The 17124-nt window shown below is 35.1% G+C and overlaps 1 protein-coding gene across 3 annotated transcripts in view; it reads right to left on the reverse strand.

Moving 5' to 3' along the window:
• LOC130050337 (protein mono-ADP-ribosyltransferase PARP14-like) overlaps positions 1-17124 on the reverse strand; it is a 32165-nt gene that overhangs the window by 11860 nt on the left and 3181 nt on the right. For all 3 annotated transcript variants that reach the window (XM_056150161.1, XM_056150162.1, XM_056150163.1), the window contains exons 2-6: positions 13577-13652; positions 6713-6874; positions 5033-5308; positions 3717-3968; positions 644-805 (exon numbers count right to left, since the gene is read on the reverse strand). In XM_056150161.1, the coding sequence (XP_056006136.1) occupies positions 644-805; positions 3717-3968; positions 5033-5308; positions 6713-6866 (844 nt within the window). In that variant the 5' untranslated portion in view covers positions 6867-6874; positions 13577-13652. The remainder of the gene's footprint in view (positions 1-643; positions 806-3716; positions 3969-5032; positions 5309-6712; positions 6875-13576; positions 13653-17124) is intronic.

A 17124-nucleotide genomic window follows, 5' to 3' on the forward strand; every position in this document is an offset into this window, starting at 1 on the left:
GAACATGCTTATAATGAATTTACACTTACAGTAAAACACTTATAACGAACACGCTTATAATGAATTCACACTTATTGCAAAGTGATATCTATTCCCCCATCAGAGGAAAATAAGGAAAATTTTATTGGATATAGTGAAATTTGGTTATAACGAACTCTTTTTCACTGGTCCTGGAGATTCGTTATAAGCGTCTTTTTCTGTAATTTATGTACTTTAATCTCTCTCTCTATGTATATATATATCGACATGCTAACATTTGATACCGCATTCATCCTATTGAGTGTTCCTACCTATATAAGTGCCCCCTGGGGCTTTTTTTAACTCTTAAAAATTATGACATCCCCTTCAACAGTACCACTTATATTTTACCGGTAATAGCTACTATATCTGCGTATTTACTGTCTTGTTTTGACGATTTGAAAAATAGATCAATCATTAAGACCTAGGTGGATTATATTATCACAAAGGAAAATATAACAATGACTCATTTGAAATTTAATATCTATCTAAACATTTTTCGAAATCAAACTTTCACTGGAAATATATTTAAACAAAATTCTAAATAACTGCCCCCATCCCTTTTTCAAAATAGTGCGAATACGGTAATCCTATGAGGATTTTTTGTAATATCAATCAAATTCACCTGCAGGGTCTTCAAACGTGATGACAGCTGACTGAGTATCTGGGTCATACTCCAACTCCTTTATTGACCCGCCTCCACTTTTTCTTCGATTCTCGAAGAAAAACAGCAATGAATCCTCGGACGTGTCCGGTGGAATGTTCGTCACTTTTATCATGGCTACCTCTGATAATGCAATGACAAGGTCTCATGAATAGCGTCTCTCTCTCTCTCTCTCTCTCTCTCTCTCTCTGTATACACAAGTCTGTGTCACAGATCATCATATGTCTGGGTCATACTCCAACTCCTTTATTGATCCGCCTCCACTTTTTCTTCGATTCTCGAAGAAAAACAGCAAAGAATCCTCGCACGTGTCAGGTGGAATGTCTGTCACTTTTATCATGGCTACCTCTGGTAATACACACAGTGAACATATTTCATGAATAAGCGTAGGTGAAGATAACGAACGGTGATCAATCTCACAACTCCAACAATACAAAATAGATAGTTGGGCAAACACGGACCCCTGGACACACCAGAGGTGGGATCAGGTGCCTAGGAGGAGTAAGCATCCCCTGTCGACCAGTCACACCCGCCGTGAGCTCTGTATGTTGATCAAGTTAACGGAGTTATCCGTAGTCAAAATAAGTGTGCCAAGAACGGCCTAACAATCGGTATGAAACACGTTATACAGTATTTGACCCAATGATAGGTTGTTTTGGCAAACTAGATCGTTATAATGACCATAGAATTTGCGAAATGCTGATTTTAAACGAGACTGTTGGAACCCCTGCACCATCAACTTGTTTGTCAGTAGCCTGCTTCGATTTAAAATATGACCATACGCAGAACAAGCTCTTGTGTATCGAATCAGTTGAGAGATGAGAAACACCATATGCAGGTGATAATGGAATATTGCATACATAAATATGGGAAGTTGACGATGGAGAAGTTGAAATCATCCCGTTTGTCATTAGTTTGCCGTTAATATATACTTTCAATAAAATATCTAAATATGAAGCAGAAGTGGGCGACTCTGTAGTGTCTTTTACTTCGAGTTCACTGGGATATATTGAATCGACATATGAATGAAAATTATTATTGTTGATAGATAATACATCGTCGATATATTTAAATGTCGAATTGAAGGCCACAGTAAGAGATTTGTTCTTCTGAGGTAGAAGTTGTTGAATAAATTCTGCTTCATAGGAATATAAAATCAGGTTAGGTAACAAAGGAGCACAGTTCGTGCCCATTGGAATTCCAACAGGTTGTTGGAAGACCTGATCACCAAAGACCGCGAAGATATTGTCAATGAGGAGCTCCAGTATATTTTTTATTTCAATTTCAGAGTACTTGTGCATGTGAAATCAGAGTGTCGTTTTAAAAAGTAATTGTTTGGATGACTGAACACTAGATAGGAATATTTGCGTTTTCCATTTTTGTTGAAGAAGCAACTGTCTATGATGTCAAAAAGGCTAGTCTGAATTTATCGTGAGGAATGGTCTTGTAAAGAGTTGAAAAGTCACACGTTTTGATGTTGTTGATTTGAGAAAAGTTTTGTGATTTCAAGTTTACTAAAAGTTCTTTAGCATTTTTTAGAATCCACATTTGATTTACACCACTTCTAGCATATGTAATCGCAAAATGAAAAAAAGATTTCATGAATAAGCCTCTCTCTCTCTCTCTCTCTCTCTCTCTCTCTCTCTGTGTGTGTGTCTGTTTACATCAAGTCGGTGTCACAAATCATCATATCTTTAATGTAACATTACGAATGATGAAAATGTTAAGATAACCAACAGAGATCAAACTCGTAACTTCAAGAGTTGGACAAACACGGACCACTGGACACACCAGAGGTGGGATCAGGTGCCCAGGAGGACTAAGCATCATCTGTCGACTGGTAACACACGCCGTGAGCCCTATATGTTGATCAGGTAAAAGGAGCAATCCGTAGTCAAAATCAGTGTGTAAAGAACGACTTAACAAATGGTATCAAACACGCCAGACAGCATTCAACCAAATGACAGGCTGTATGGACAAACGATCATAGAATTTGCTAAATGCTGCCTTTAAACGAGATTTTTGAAACCCTTTTAATATCAACTTGTTTCTCAGTAACCTGCCTCGATTTGAAAACTGATTATACGCAGAACAAGCTCTTCCGTATTGAATCATTTCCGACACATAAACAGAATATGCAAGTGACAATGGGATATTGCTACATGAATATGGGAAGTTGACGATAGAGAAGCTGAAGTCATCCCATTTGATATAAAGTTGAGTTGTTAGTATGCCATTAACATTTTCATTCGAGTCTTCCACGTTTGCTTTATGCTTGGATATTTCATTGAACATAGAGATATTTGCTGTTAATAAATAGAATGTCAGCGATACATTTAAATGTCGAGTTGAAGGCCGCAGCAAGAAATTTTTCTTCTCCTGTACAAACTTTTGAATAAATTCTGCCTCGTAGAATATAAAAACAGGTCAGCAGCTAATAAAGGAGCAGAATGCGTGCCTATGTGAATTTGAACAGACTGTTGGAAGACCTAATCACCAAAGATAACAAAGATAGTGTCAATGAGGAACACCAGTATCTTTTTTATATCAACTTCAGAGTAGTGTAAGGTTAGGTAAAAATCAGAGAAATGTTTAACAAAATAATCTTTGATTGGCTGATTTCTAGATCTGAATGTTTCCTTTTTCCATTTTTGTTGAAGAACCAATAGCCTTTGATGACAAAAACTCTAGTCTTTAATTTATCGTGAAGAATGGACATGTAAAGTGTTGAAAAAGCATACGTTTTGATGTTGTTGATTTGAGAATAGTTTTGTGTATTCACGTTTATTAAAAGTTTTTCAGAAGGTTTTAGAATCTACATTTGATTTACACTACTCCTGGGATATATTGTGGCGCAAATAGTTTCAAGTTTCTTCTTCACAGTTGTTAATATTTTCGCAAGGATCAAAAATGATGCAATAGTGACTAAAATACAGAATAAACACGGATATATTTGTTTTACTAAATTAATTTTAGATTGTTTATGTATCCTTGACAGCTGAGTTTTCTATTAAAAAGGTCAATATTTTCTTACCAAGATTTTCTTCAAATGTGACAAGTGCCGTTCCCTCCAGTTCCCCATACTCGATACTAGAGGGCATTATGTTGGTTGTTGCCTCCGGGAAAATTTCAAGTCCGTCCTTTGTGGTTTTGCCACTGAGGGTTTTAATGAAAAATTTGTTGGAGTACATTGGAACTGGTTTTGGAGGAGGGGGTGGAACATATCGGCACACTTCAATGGCTGTTCCCTCAATCTTATGTTTCTTGCGCAGTACATTTTCCATCACTGAAAAAATAATGTACATGTACATGTATTTCTATAACATATGGTGGCATATTTCTGCCTCCTATTAGCAAGTTATTTTTCTATAGATTATGTTCACATGCAAGATAATTATGTCAACATGCAACATAAATATGTCAACATGCAACAATGTCAACAAAGTTATGTTGCATGTTGACATAATTATCCTGCATGTCCACATATTTATCTTGAATGTAGACATAAATTATAGAAAAATAACTTGCATACAGGGGGGCAGAAATATGCCAACATAATAACATTATTATAACACGATCATATTTCAGACATTTGAAACAAGAGGCCCACGGGCCTTAACGGACACCTAGGTATCATAGTCCATACAGGGAGTCTTATATTTGCATTTAAGTTTCAATATGGAGTCCTTTATGCACATGTTTAATGGAAGTTTGAAACATATTTATAAATCATTTTGACATCCGCCCAATTCCCCCCCCCCCCCCCCCAAAAAAAACTGACCCATGAATTTCACAATTCAAGAAGAGGACATTATAACCATGCATTTAATTTATCTCACCTGACTGAAAGTTTTGTACATTCTTATTATTTGGCCATATTGGCCTCACCCTAGGGCCTGAACCCCTGACCCAGGAGCCATGAATTTAATTTCACAAGTCAGGTAGAGAGCTTCATGGATATGATAATCATACATTAGGGTTTTCTCAAATATATATTACAATAGAGAACATTGATTGATTGATTGATTGATTATAGTTTTACGCTGTTTTGGCAATATTTGAGCCATTTTACGGTGGGCGATAGATTTTCGAAGATTTAATGCATTTTCACTATATGGCCACATTGGCCTTGCCCTATGGTCTGCACCCCTGACCCAGGAGCCATGAATTTCACAATTCGGGTAGAGAGCTTCATGAATAAACATTATAATCATGCATTTCGTTTTTCTCAAATATAGATCTCTATATGGGAGTAGACAAGAAGATTTTCAAAGATGTAATACATTTTCACTATCAGGTCATATCACCGCGTAAATTTCCACGTTTACAGTACTCATAAGGAAAATTTACCTCCTTCTTCCTCAAATATTATGTAAAATGCCACGTCTGCCTCGCGTATTATTTGTTTTATGTCTCCTCCTCCTGAACAACGAGTATTCTCGAAGTACATTTCCACTGTGTCGGAGCTTGTTGATGAAGACACGCCCCTAACCTCTAAAACATTCTCCGATTCCGTGTCAGGCTCTTCAGCGGTACTCTCCTCTTTTATGTTCGGTCGGAATTCCTCCACTCCAATCTGTTTTCCACTAAACAAAATTGGCACTTTCCCCAAAACTCTCTCCACAGCTAAAGAGGACAGTGAAAAGATTTACTAGTAGCTTAAAGTTCAGACTACATATAATCAGTATATTCAAATTCAGAACTATACTTGGACCTAGAATAGCTGCTAAGGTAAGAAATAGTCCTGGAAATTTTCAAATGGAGCACATTGTAATACATTTTACATACATGTATAGTAAAACACACTTATAACGAACCCACTTATACAAAATTCACAATTACAGTACATCACACTTATAACGATCACCCTTATAATGAATTCACACTTATTGTAAAACACACTTATAATGAACACGCTTATAATGAACTCACACTTACAGTAAAACACAGTTATAGCGAAGACGCTTATAATGAATCCACACTTATTGTAAAACACACTTATAACGAACACTCTTATAATGAATTCACACTTATAGCAAAGCACACTTATAATGAACACGCTTATAATGAATTCACACTTACAGTAAAACACACTTATAATGAACACTCTTATAATGAATTCACACTTATAGTAAAACACAGTTACAGCGAAGACGCTTATAATGAATTCACACTTATAGCAAAACAAATTTATAATGAACACGCTTATAATGAATTCACACTTATAGTAAAACACACTTATAACAAACACGCTTATAATGAATTCACACTTATAGTAAAACACAGTTACAGCGAACATGCTTATAATGAATTTACACTTACAGTAAAACACTTATAACGAACACGCTTATAATGAATTCACACTTATAGTAAAACACAGTTACAGCGAACATGCTTATAATGAATTTACACTTACAGTAAAACACTTATAACGAACACGCTTATAATGAATTCACACTTATTGCAAAGTGATATCTATTCCCCCATCAGAGGAAAATAAGGAAAATTTTATTGGATATAGTGAAATTTGGTTATAACGAACTCTTTTTCACTGGTCCTGGAGATTCGTTATAAGCGTCTTTTTCTGTAATTTATGTACTTTAATCTCTCTCTCTATGTATATATATATCGACATGCTAACATTTGATACCGCATTCATCCTATTGAGTGTTCCTACCTATATAAGTGCCCCCTGGGGCTTTTTTTAACTCTTAAAAATTATGACATCCCCTTCAACAGTACCACTTATATTTTACCGGTAATAGCTACTATATCTGCGTATTTACTGTCTTGTTTTGACGATTTGAAAAATAGATCAATCATTAAGACCTAGGTGGATTATATTATCACAAAGGAAAATATAACAATGACTCATTTGAAATTTAATATCTATCTAAACATTTTTCGAAATCAAACTTTCACTGGAAATATATTTAAACAAAATTCTAAATAACTGCCCCCATCCCTTTTTCAAAATAGTGCGAATACGGTAATCCTATGAGGATTTTTTGTAATATCAATCAAATTCACCTGCAGGGTCTTCAAACGTGATGACAGCTGACTGAGTATCTGGGTCATACTCCAACTCCTTTATTGACCCGCCTCCACTTTTTCTCCGATTCTCGAAGACAAATAGCAAAGAACCCCAGGACGTGTCCGGTGGAATGTTCGTCACTTTTATCATGGCTACCTCTGGCAATACAATGACAAAATCTCATGAATAAACCTCTCTCTCTCTCTCTCTCTCTCTCTCTCTCTCTGTATACATGAGTCTGTGTCACAGATCATCACCTCTTTAATGTAACTTTAAAAATGATCAATACTTATCTACTTTTCCTTTATTTTGAAAATTTTGACATCTTAATCTACTGAAGATCAAATCTACAATTTGATTAACTTTTATTTTATTCATATCTCGATTATTTCATTCCCATGTATTAGACTCATTGTCTTTCAGGCAAGTATACCTAAAAATTAAATTATCTGGTCCCTTCAAAATTAATGCATTGGGAAGATTTTACTTCAAGATTTGCATAAGCAGCTGACCTACAGAAACTGTGAGTTTTAAATTCGATAGGGGCTTTAATATATGTTAGAAGGTATGTCACGACACAAATGTAATAGGAAATTCTGTTAGGAATTTTCGGATATCAAAATCCAAATTATCAGCAGCCTGCCTCGATTCAAAAACTGATTATATGCAGAACAAGTTCTTGCGTATTCAATCAGTTGAGACACATAAACACCATATGCAGATGATAATGGTATATGCTACATTAGAGACGATAGAGAAGCTGAAGTCATCCCGTTTGTCATAAAGTTGAGTTGTTAGTTTCCCGTTAACATCTATGTTTAATAAATATATGACCGACATATTCGCACACTTTCAATTCCTTCACAATGCGCAGTTCCAATTCTCTCACTTATTCATCCTTGCCAGGAATTACGTTCTCCATCAGTCCGATTGGCCAACAGTTGCGATGAGTGTTTTAACAAAACAACATCTCCAACGTTTCCGTTTTCTACGTAGCTGTAGACTCTACAAAACGTTTCTGCAAGGCTCGGAACATATTTCCATTGGAACGCGTAGATTTGTCCGACACAAGATCTTTATAATCTTCTGTTCTTTCACCCGTCTTCTGAGTTATCCAAGCCGCCCGACACAAAAACACAGGGTTCTTCAAGATCTGTTGATACTGAAACTAATCGCTGTTGCATCAGCCATGAAAGTACACATGTGTTATTCTGGTATGCTTAACTTCAAGCAAAATGAAATCAATTATGCGGCGGATAACTCAAGAGCCTACATACGAGATGAAAAGGGGGTATTGATTTTCTAAACTGCACCTTTTTCAACCACATCAACGAAGATAGTATCGATGCCCAGCTCTTTTGCTCTTCCAATGCAGACTGGTAGAACAATTTTGTTGACTCTTTTGTTGACTTTTTGTAAGTGTCTTTGAAAAATAAGAAACAACCCTATAACTATGTTCTTAAAACAAAGCAGCACCAACTCTTATATCACTAGCCTCAACAGTAAGCTTAAATTGCTTAGAAAACGCAGGAGCTGAAAGAACTGGACTGCTCATCAGGACGGATTTAATTTAACAAAACCATTCGTCAAAGTCCTTTGTCCATTCAAATTTTACTCTCTTTTGCTTTCTTGGTAAGCGTTGACTCTTGAGGAAAACTTGGACATCTTAAAAAACAGTCACGCCCAAAAATCTCATTAACTCTTTCTTGTTTGTATGAATCAGGAACTTTGTGATAGCTTCCAATTTAGCCCATGATAGGTGTAACATTACGTTGACCTACTTTATAACCTAGATATTCTCCAATAGCATGACAAAAATCACTCTTCCCAAGGTTCACCGTTAAATTTGCTTTTGCCAGAATGTCGAAGAATGCACTCATGATTCGGAGATGTTCATTCCATGTGTCACTGTAAATGATAGTATCATCAATGTCGGCTTCAAATCCTTGGAGGTCATGAAAAGCGAGTACATAAACCCCCAAAGGTCGGTGGGACATTTTTCATACTGGGACTTCGTGTCCATGTACATATGTGGTTTCGTCCGCGCGCGACGAGTGGTTGTCGTCGGTAACGGCGGATGCCGTTGGTGTAGAAGTGCCAAACATTCAAAAAGAACTCACGCTAAGTTTGAAGTGTATAGCATATAGTACAGAGGGAACGTATACTGTCTCGTTAATGAGCTAGCTTTTCTACTGATGTGGTAGAGTCTCTCTATATCACGCAAGTTAAAGCAACAGCGAGTGTGATCAGCACTTGGCTGGGTGACCGCTACACATTACAATATGTCATGTGCTCCAGATAATTTAAAGTTATGTTTCAGTTGTGCAAACAAGATACCATGTCATGGGCACAATATCAACAGATCAAGTTGTAAATCAGAAAACAAATGGATGTCATAAATACATCAATTTCAACGTATTTATGTTTCAAATTTCTTATCACAAAAATGTTAGAATTTTATACTAAATTAGGCCTATCCACTTTGTTTTGGTTTTCATTACTTCAATAGACTAACGTACATTTATCCGTTTACAAACGATAAAAATTAGATCTATTTTTCAGCGGCTGGGCCGGGCACAGGTACTCGATCCATACAACATGAAGATTGGTTCTGCCTCAAAATATTGCCAGACATAATTCTAAAATGGCACACCATTATATATATATATATATATATATATATATATATACATACATACATACATACACTCACTTCGTTCCAGATACTCTACCCGAGTCATGTGAGTGTAAGGAACGATAACTCTGGGTTGAGATTATCGGGTAATTTGTAATCTGGGTTGAGTGTAAAAGTAGTTCTGGCAGGACGATATAAAACCTTATAGGCCGTATGGTGTATAGACTATATATTGTGTAAAATGTGTACATTTTTAAAAGGGTTTTAATGAGTCAATTATCAGATCTCCTTATTTTGTTTATTTGCTTCTTCTTTCAATGGATTTCAAAGGGCTTGGTACGTTAGGAAGCAAAATCGGCCCTGTCTACAAATTTGATCAAATTTAACACATAGAATGTCCACAATATGCCATTGTCAGAACACAATAATTTTTCCCTATGTCTCTTGTCGTTTTCTTGTAAGCGTTAGTTAAATATAGCGTTGTTTCTAACAAAAAACCGCACATAACGTCATGACGTCGACGTTTATGAACAACGTTGTGGAAGGCAAAAAAGAACTACTTCAAACTATCTGACCCTAAACGGAATAGAAAGAAATCTACAAAATAAAAGATAAGCGTGTTTAGTTTTAACCGTGGAATTAAGAACTAGGCTAGACCATGTTTCTGTAACCTATCATTACCAATTATTGCCGAAAATGTGCAAATTTTGGCACAAAGAGAATCAATGCGAGCTATTTATTACCTATGTATATATAGTCAACGGTCTTTCTTTTAATTTTTCATGAATTCTTTTAAAAACATATTTTGCGCTTGGTGTACGTTGCACGGGTCTTCCATATTTGATCCATATTTACAAATTTTGTCATACACTTTTACCCATGTGAAAAATACATTAAAAGGAAAGTGACAGGAATTAAAATAATGTCTGTTTTCCTTAAATGTTGTTTTTATATTTAACAAGTTGAATTCTTTTAATAGAAAATTGAAAGAATGTGTAATTCTTCTTTGTCATACCGCGGATATTTTAAAAGGAATCACACTGGTACATGTAATTGTCCAATCAAAATCAAGATGAACTTAGTGTATTTTAGTTTCACATATCTAAAAGAATTTCATGTTTTTGATTCAATGATATCAATATTAATGTCATTTCCATGTTATCCTCTCGAAAATAAAAAATCGAAAAGTGATTGATTTTGGTTATTCTTAGGTGCAATGTCTGGTCATTGGAATAATAATATCATGTGATCTTCAATGATAGGTTTTTACAAAATCCTTTATAATTAACCTTTGTAAAAATATATCTTTTGCTGTTAACAATAAAAAATCTGGTAAAATATTTGATACTGAAAAAGGTTTAATTTTCTATGAATAACTATCTATCTGTATTTTAAAAATGTTGTCTGGGGCAATAACTTAATGCTGGTATTTTCTCTATATTGCATGACTATTTCACAATAATTTCTCTGATACGCATGCAGTGTTTAAAAAAAATACCGATTCATATTAAAATTTTGTTAATTTAACCAGCTTTTGTGCATTTTTGTTGATGCTGCTTAACGAAAATGTGCAATTATCTGATTCTGTTTAAATGTCTGACTTTTTTTTAAGTGGCAACGTATACATTTTCTTTGGTTATACATTAAACTATACTGAGTGCATGGAAATTGATACAGCTCATACTCTAGACCCATAATAATATCAAGTCACATGTGGGTGGAATTACCTTAATTATTAATTGCGTCCACAAAGAAGGAAGATCTGTACTGATATTGTTTCCAAGTTTCTGACTTGATTTGAGAGCTGGGGTGTTCCGGTTTGTGTTGTAATAATTAGAGTTATATGGATCGCGGATATCGGCCTAGAGTTTCTCCTTTTCTATACTACAGTATTTACACAGTCCTCAAATGATTTCCCCTCTCGGTTTGACCTTTGATACGAAATTTTGTGGTATGGCCCCGGTACCAACCCCTCAACCACCTATTGTATAAATATTATTAGGCACAATCTGGTTCCTCAGGACTGGAGTGGTTTTAATTCCAGTTCCTTGACCATCTTGTCGAGATAAAGGCTATTTTCTTGCAGATTTCCGTGCTCCGCCTGATAAACCCTTTACTGGATTGAACCTTTTTAAATGCATATTTATGAAGAACGTTTTTTTTGTTTTTTTTTTATTCTTTTGCTCTTTATTGCTCTCTTATTAGTTGACCGATCGAATAACATGCAGTTATTTGGATGAAAAGGTAAAGATAACGAAGAGTAATCAAGCTCATAAATAACAGAGAATACAAAACTGAGCTAGAGTAGGACACCAGAGGTGGTGTCAGGGAGTAAGCATCCCCTGTTGACCGGTCACACCAGCCGTGAGCCATATATCCTGACCAGGTAAATAGGGCAATATGTAGTCAAAATCAGTGTGTAAAGAACGGTCTGGTATGAAACACGTCAGACAGCATTCAACCTAATGACAAATTGTATTCGCAAATTATACCATTACAAGGGCCATAGAGTTGGTGAATTGCTGACTTTAAAAATACTATTGAAACCTGTAACATCAAATGATTTGTCTGTAACTTGCCCTGTTTTAAAAATTGATCATACGCAGAACTTCCTCTCGCGTATCGAATCAGTTGAAAGATTTTTACATTTACACCACATGCAGGTAATAATGAAATATTGCTACATAAATTTATAAGTTTACAGTGGAGAAGCTGAAGTCATTTCCATTTGTCATTAAGTTAAGTTGTTAGTTTGCCGCTAAGTCAATGTTCAGTCAAATCAATCTAATTACAATTAGATCCTATGATCCTTTGATTCGCTCCCGTATATCGTTACACCTTGTGTAGCGATATACGTGAGCGGATCAAAGAGATTGCAGTAAAATATGCAAACATGAAATAGATGTAAAAGATAGATGTGTTGTCACTGGGGTATATCAAATGAAAGTGAATATTGTTAATAGATAAAACGTCGTCGATATATGTAAATGTCGAGTTGAAGGGCGCAGCAAGGTATTTTTTCTTCTCATGTAGAAGCTTTTGAATAAATTATGCCTCATAAGAATACAAAAACAGGTCAGCTAATAAAGGAGCACAATTTGTGCCCATGGCATGAGGAAATCCAGTCTCGTTTTAATAGTACATGTGCGTTGAATCAGAATGGTGTTTGACAAAGTTAATTTTTGAAAGACTGATATTTCTGCGTTCCATTTTTATTGAAGAGTAGCTGTCTATTATGTCAAAAACCCTAGTCTTTCATTTATCGTCAGGAATGGTTGTGAAGAAAAATGTTGAAATGCCGTGTGTTTTGATGTTGATTTGGGAAAAGTTTTGTGATTTCAAATTTACTAAAAGTTATTATTTTGAAAATCCCCTTTTGATTTACACCACTTCTTGCATATGTTTTGGCACAATGCGTTTGAAGTTTTTTCTTCACAGTGGTTAATAGTTTTGAGAGGAATAAAGATTTTAGGGGTTTAGTAGAACATTAACTGGATCCTGTACAAGATCTGTAACGGTTTTTATTATGTTTGGGAATCCATTATCGACACCGTAACTCAATTCATTCGTCCCATTGACTGTGTTTAAAACTGAAACGTGATTTAGAAAAGTTTTGTCTTTTGAAAGAGAACTAGGACTATACATGTAGTTCTATACTTTAAGGTACATGTACATGCAAATGCATAAACGTCAGTCTTCGTTCATTGTACCAATCATGGGTTACTGTTTTACATAACTACATGTATATTTATACATATTATTTCGCGTTATAGCGCGTTTATTCGCGAAAGTTTCACGTTATAACGTACACGAAAGTTACGCGTTTATTCGCGAAGGTTTTGCATTTATGTAACTCACAATGCGTTGATAGAAATACAACTACAGCGTAAATCCTTGTTAAAAGTTCGTGTTTATATTTCATTCAAATAGTATAAATTGAATTGCCCTGTAACAAACAGAAAGCCGCATATGAAAATGTACATCACGTCAAATACATATATACATTTTATACATGTTATATATACATATAAATTGTATCATTTGAAATTTAGCATAAAGTTATATCAAATGATATTCAAGCACTTTAATCACAATTTTATAAAAGTGATCCACCGAACTTATTTATATTTAATAAGTGAGAAAAATAAGATTAAAAACAAAATATTTATATTATTGCTTTAGTTGACTTTTATATTGCTTAAACAGTCTAAATAGTATAACTTACCAACGTTATGGACTTTAGGCTTGATATTTATCAAATGTAAAGCTGTAAACTATATTTCAAAGCTTCTTTGGTGCAACTGCAATAAAAGTTAAACATGCACTTTGTTAGATATTAACAATATAATTAAGAGCGCCAACTGCGATGCTATTGCTTCCATAAAAACAAAGAAAAACCAACATACCATGATGGCGAAATAGCTCCAACTATAACTAAAACTCAAACGTCTGAACACTTCAAATCCACTGGACAATATGAAAAAATCCAACCCTGGTCTAAAGTCACATGACTATATAAGAGGCGCCAAACTCTCACCAAAACTTTTGTCGGGAAAATACTAATTACATCAAATTGGAAATTAAATAAAATCAAAGCTGCTTGCCATTGTTTTGGCATAAGTTTCTAGTAAAACTTTATTATACAATCTTATCAATTGCAAATTCAATTCTTTTTAATCATAAAACTTAAAAGTTATTTACAAAATTTCCACAGGGCTACATTCTCCCCCTCTCCATGAAATGATGTCCCATCATTTAATGATACTATGTACAATGTTTTCAATCAATGAAGGAGATGTAGATTTTAGAATATTGGAGCAAAACAAATTTGCTAACAACTGTGCTCTCTCGTCTGTTCTCAACCTCCTGTGTTTGAGACATAACATAAGCGTCATGCCACTTTGGTTTCTTCCTTGTTCTTGACGAACGTCTAACCTCCTCTACTGAGTCATCTTCTACTAGCTCCTCCTCAGCTTGAACTTCTGCATGATCATGTGCTTCATGGATTTCCAATGGCTGTGGTGCAATAGTCGTATCCTTCTGTTTATCAGTGTGTCCTCTTTCAATTTGTATGGTGACAAATTGTTCTTCATCTTCACTATCTGATTCCTTTCTCTGTTCGTCCTGTTTCTCCTCTATCCGCGGATTTCTTTCTCCAAGGCCTTTTCTCTCTGCTGGTTTAGGCCTAAATGTCGTCCCAACAGGAATAATAAGATTCCTATGAATAGTTTTCTCATGCCCATCCTCATCTGTAATTACATACACAGGAATATCTGTATTCGGTTGAGATTTGATAGTGTAAATTGTTTCTTCAAATTTGTCTGCAATTTTGTGTTTTCCATCATATGCCAATATTTTCAATAAGACTTGATCCCCTATATTCAATTTCTTTGCTTTAGCTTTCTTGTCAAAATTCATTTTCTGTTTATGCCTGGAAGATTCTGCTGTATTCTTTACTAATTCAAAGGTTTCTTTTATTCTGTCCCTTAATTCCGTAATAAATTCGCTGTACGATTCCTTTGTGTTGTGCTTTTCAGGTAATCCAAATGTTAAATCCATCAGTAATCTAGGTTTTCTGCCAAACATTAGTTCAAATGGAGAATAACCAGTACTTTCATGTTTTGTACAATTGTAAGCATGAACCAATGAAGAGATATATTTTTTCCAGTCTTGCTTTTCCTTATTCTCTAAAGTTCCTAGCATATTGATGAGGGTCCTATTAAATCTTTCTGTCATGCCATTACACATCGGATGGTATGGTGTTGTTCTTGATTTTTCCATTTTTGTCATCTGGCATAATTCTTTGATTAAATTGCTCTCAAACTGTGCACCTTGGTCACTGTGTAATCTAGCTGGAATACCATAATGTACAATGAAATTATTGTAAAGTGCTTCTGCTGTTGTTTTCGCAGTCTGATTCTTTGTCGGAATTGCCTGAGCATATCTTGTGTAATGGTCTGTAAGAACTAAAATGTTGGCGATTCCTCCTTTGCAAGGCTCTAATATTAGATAGTCTAAACAAACTAATTCTAGTGGATAAGATGTCTGACATGAGGATTTTCTTCTCAAACATCTTTCGCAGTTCTTAATCCAATTTTCTACATCCGAGTTCATGCCTGTCCAAAAAAATCTGTCCCTTAATAAAGAAAATGTTCTATCCTTCCCTGGGTGACCCATATTATTGTGTAGTCCTGTTAAAGCAATAGGTGTAAGTTGATTTGGCAATACAAGTTGACTGATGATGTTGTCTTGACTCTTAATTTCTCTGTATAATACTCCTCTTTTTAATTTCAAATTGTTGAAGTTCCTACACATGTTCATATGATCTTTGCCTTTTGGAATTTTGTGTTTCATTGGAAGAGCTTTTGCCTTTACTGCATTTATCCAAAATCTAATAAGTGGATCATCTCGTTGAATTCTCCGAAGTTCTCTCAACTCTAGCTGAGCCAATGGTTGTCCTGGAAACTCTGTTGCTTCAATTATATCAAAAGGTTCCACTGTTTCTACCATATTAATAATGTGTTGTTGTACTTGCACAGAGTTATATACTGTTTTGACTGTCTCCGAACTGATGTTCTTATTGGAATTAGGATACCGAGATAAAGCATCAGCGTCTGTGTTCAGTTTTCCTGGTTTATAAATAATATCGAAATCAAAAGCTGATAATGCAGAAACCCATCTTTGACCTGTGGCATCTAACTTTGCTGATGACAAAACGTATGTTAAAGGATTGTTATCTGTCTTGACGGTGAATTTATGCCCATAGAGATAATCATAAAATTTCTCTGTAACTGTCCACTTCAAACATAGAAATTCCAACTTCATGGCAGGATAATTTTCCTCAGATTTTCCTAATGTTCTGCTAGCATAACTAATAACTCTAAATTGTCCATCCTGTTCCTGGCACAAAACTGCTCCTAACCCCTCTGAACTTGCATCTATATGAAGATCGAATGGCTTGTCATAGTCTGCATAAGCCAAAATAGGTGCATTTGTCATATGATGTTTCAGCTCATGAAATGCTGCTTCATGCTGATGACCCCAAGTCCATCCTTTCACTTCTGATCTAACCCTTTTCTTTCTCTGATTCTGTGGGGGTATAATTTCCTGTAAAGGTCTTACAATTTTGCTGAAATCCTTGATGAAACATCTATAAAATCCGGCAAATCCAACAAATTGTCTTACTTCATCAGGATGAGTAGGAGTTGGCCATTCTAAAACCTTCTTAACCTTTTCTGGATCTGTAGATATGCCTTGTTCTGATACAATGAATCCGACATACTTTACCTCTTTATGGAATAAATTGCATTTCTTTGGATTCAATTTGAGATTGCACTCCTTTAATCTCCTAAATATGATTTCTAATCTTTCTAAATGTTGCTCATATGAATCTGAAAAAATTATCAAATCGTCCAAATATATGACGCATATTTTCATATTCAAATCTCCTAAGCATTCTTCCATTAAACGCTGATAAGTTGCTGGACTGTTTGAAAGGTCAAATGGTAAAAGATTGAATTCAAAAAATCCAATAGGTCCGACAGTAAATGCTGTTCTGTGTTTATGACTTTCTTCGATTTCAATTTGATGATATCCAGATTTTATGTCCAGAACTGAAAAATACTTTGATCCTGATAATGTGTCGAGAATGTCTTCTATCCTGGGAAGGGCATATGAATCTCTGATAGTTCTCTTGTTGAGCATCCTATAATCTACGCACATCCTAATACTGTCATCTTTTTTCCGTACAAGAACAACATTCGATGCAAAGGG

The sequence above is a fragment of the Ostrea edulis genome, chromosome 9 (genome assembly GCF_947568905.1).
Source record: "Ostrea edulis chromosome 9, xbOstEdul1.1, whole genome shotgun sequence".
Lineage (NCBI taxonomy): Eukaryota > Metazoa > Mollusca > Bivalvia > Ostreida > Ostreidae > Ostrea > Ostrea edulis.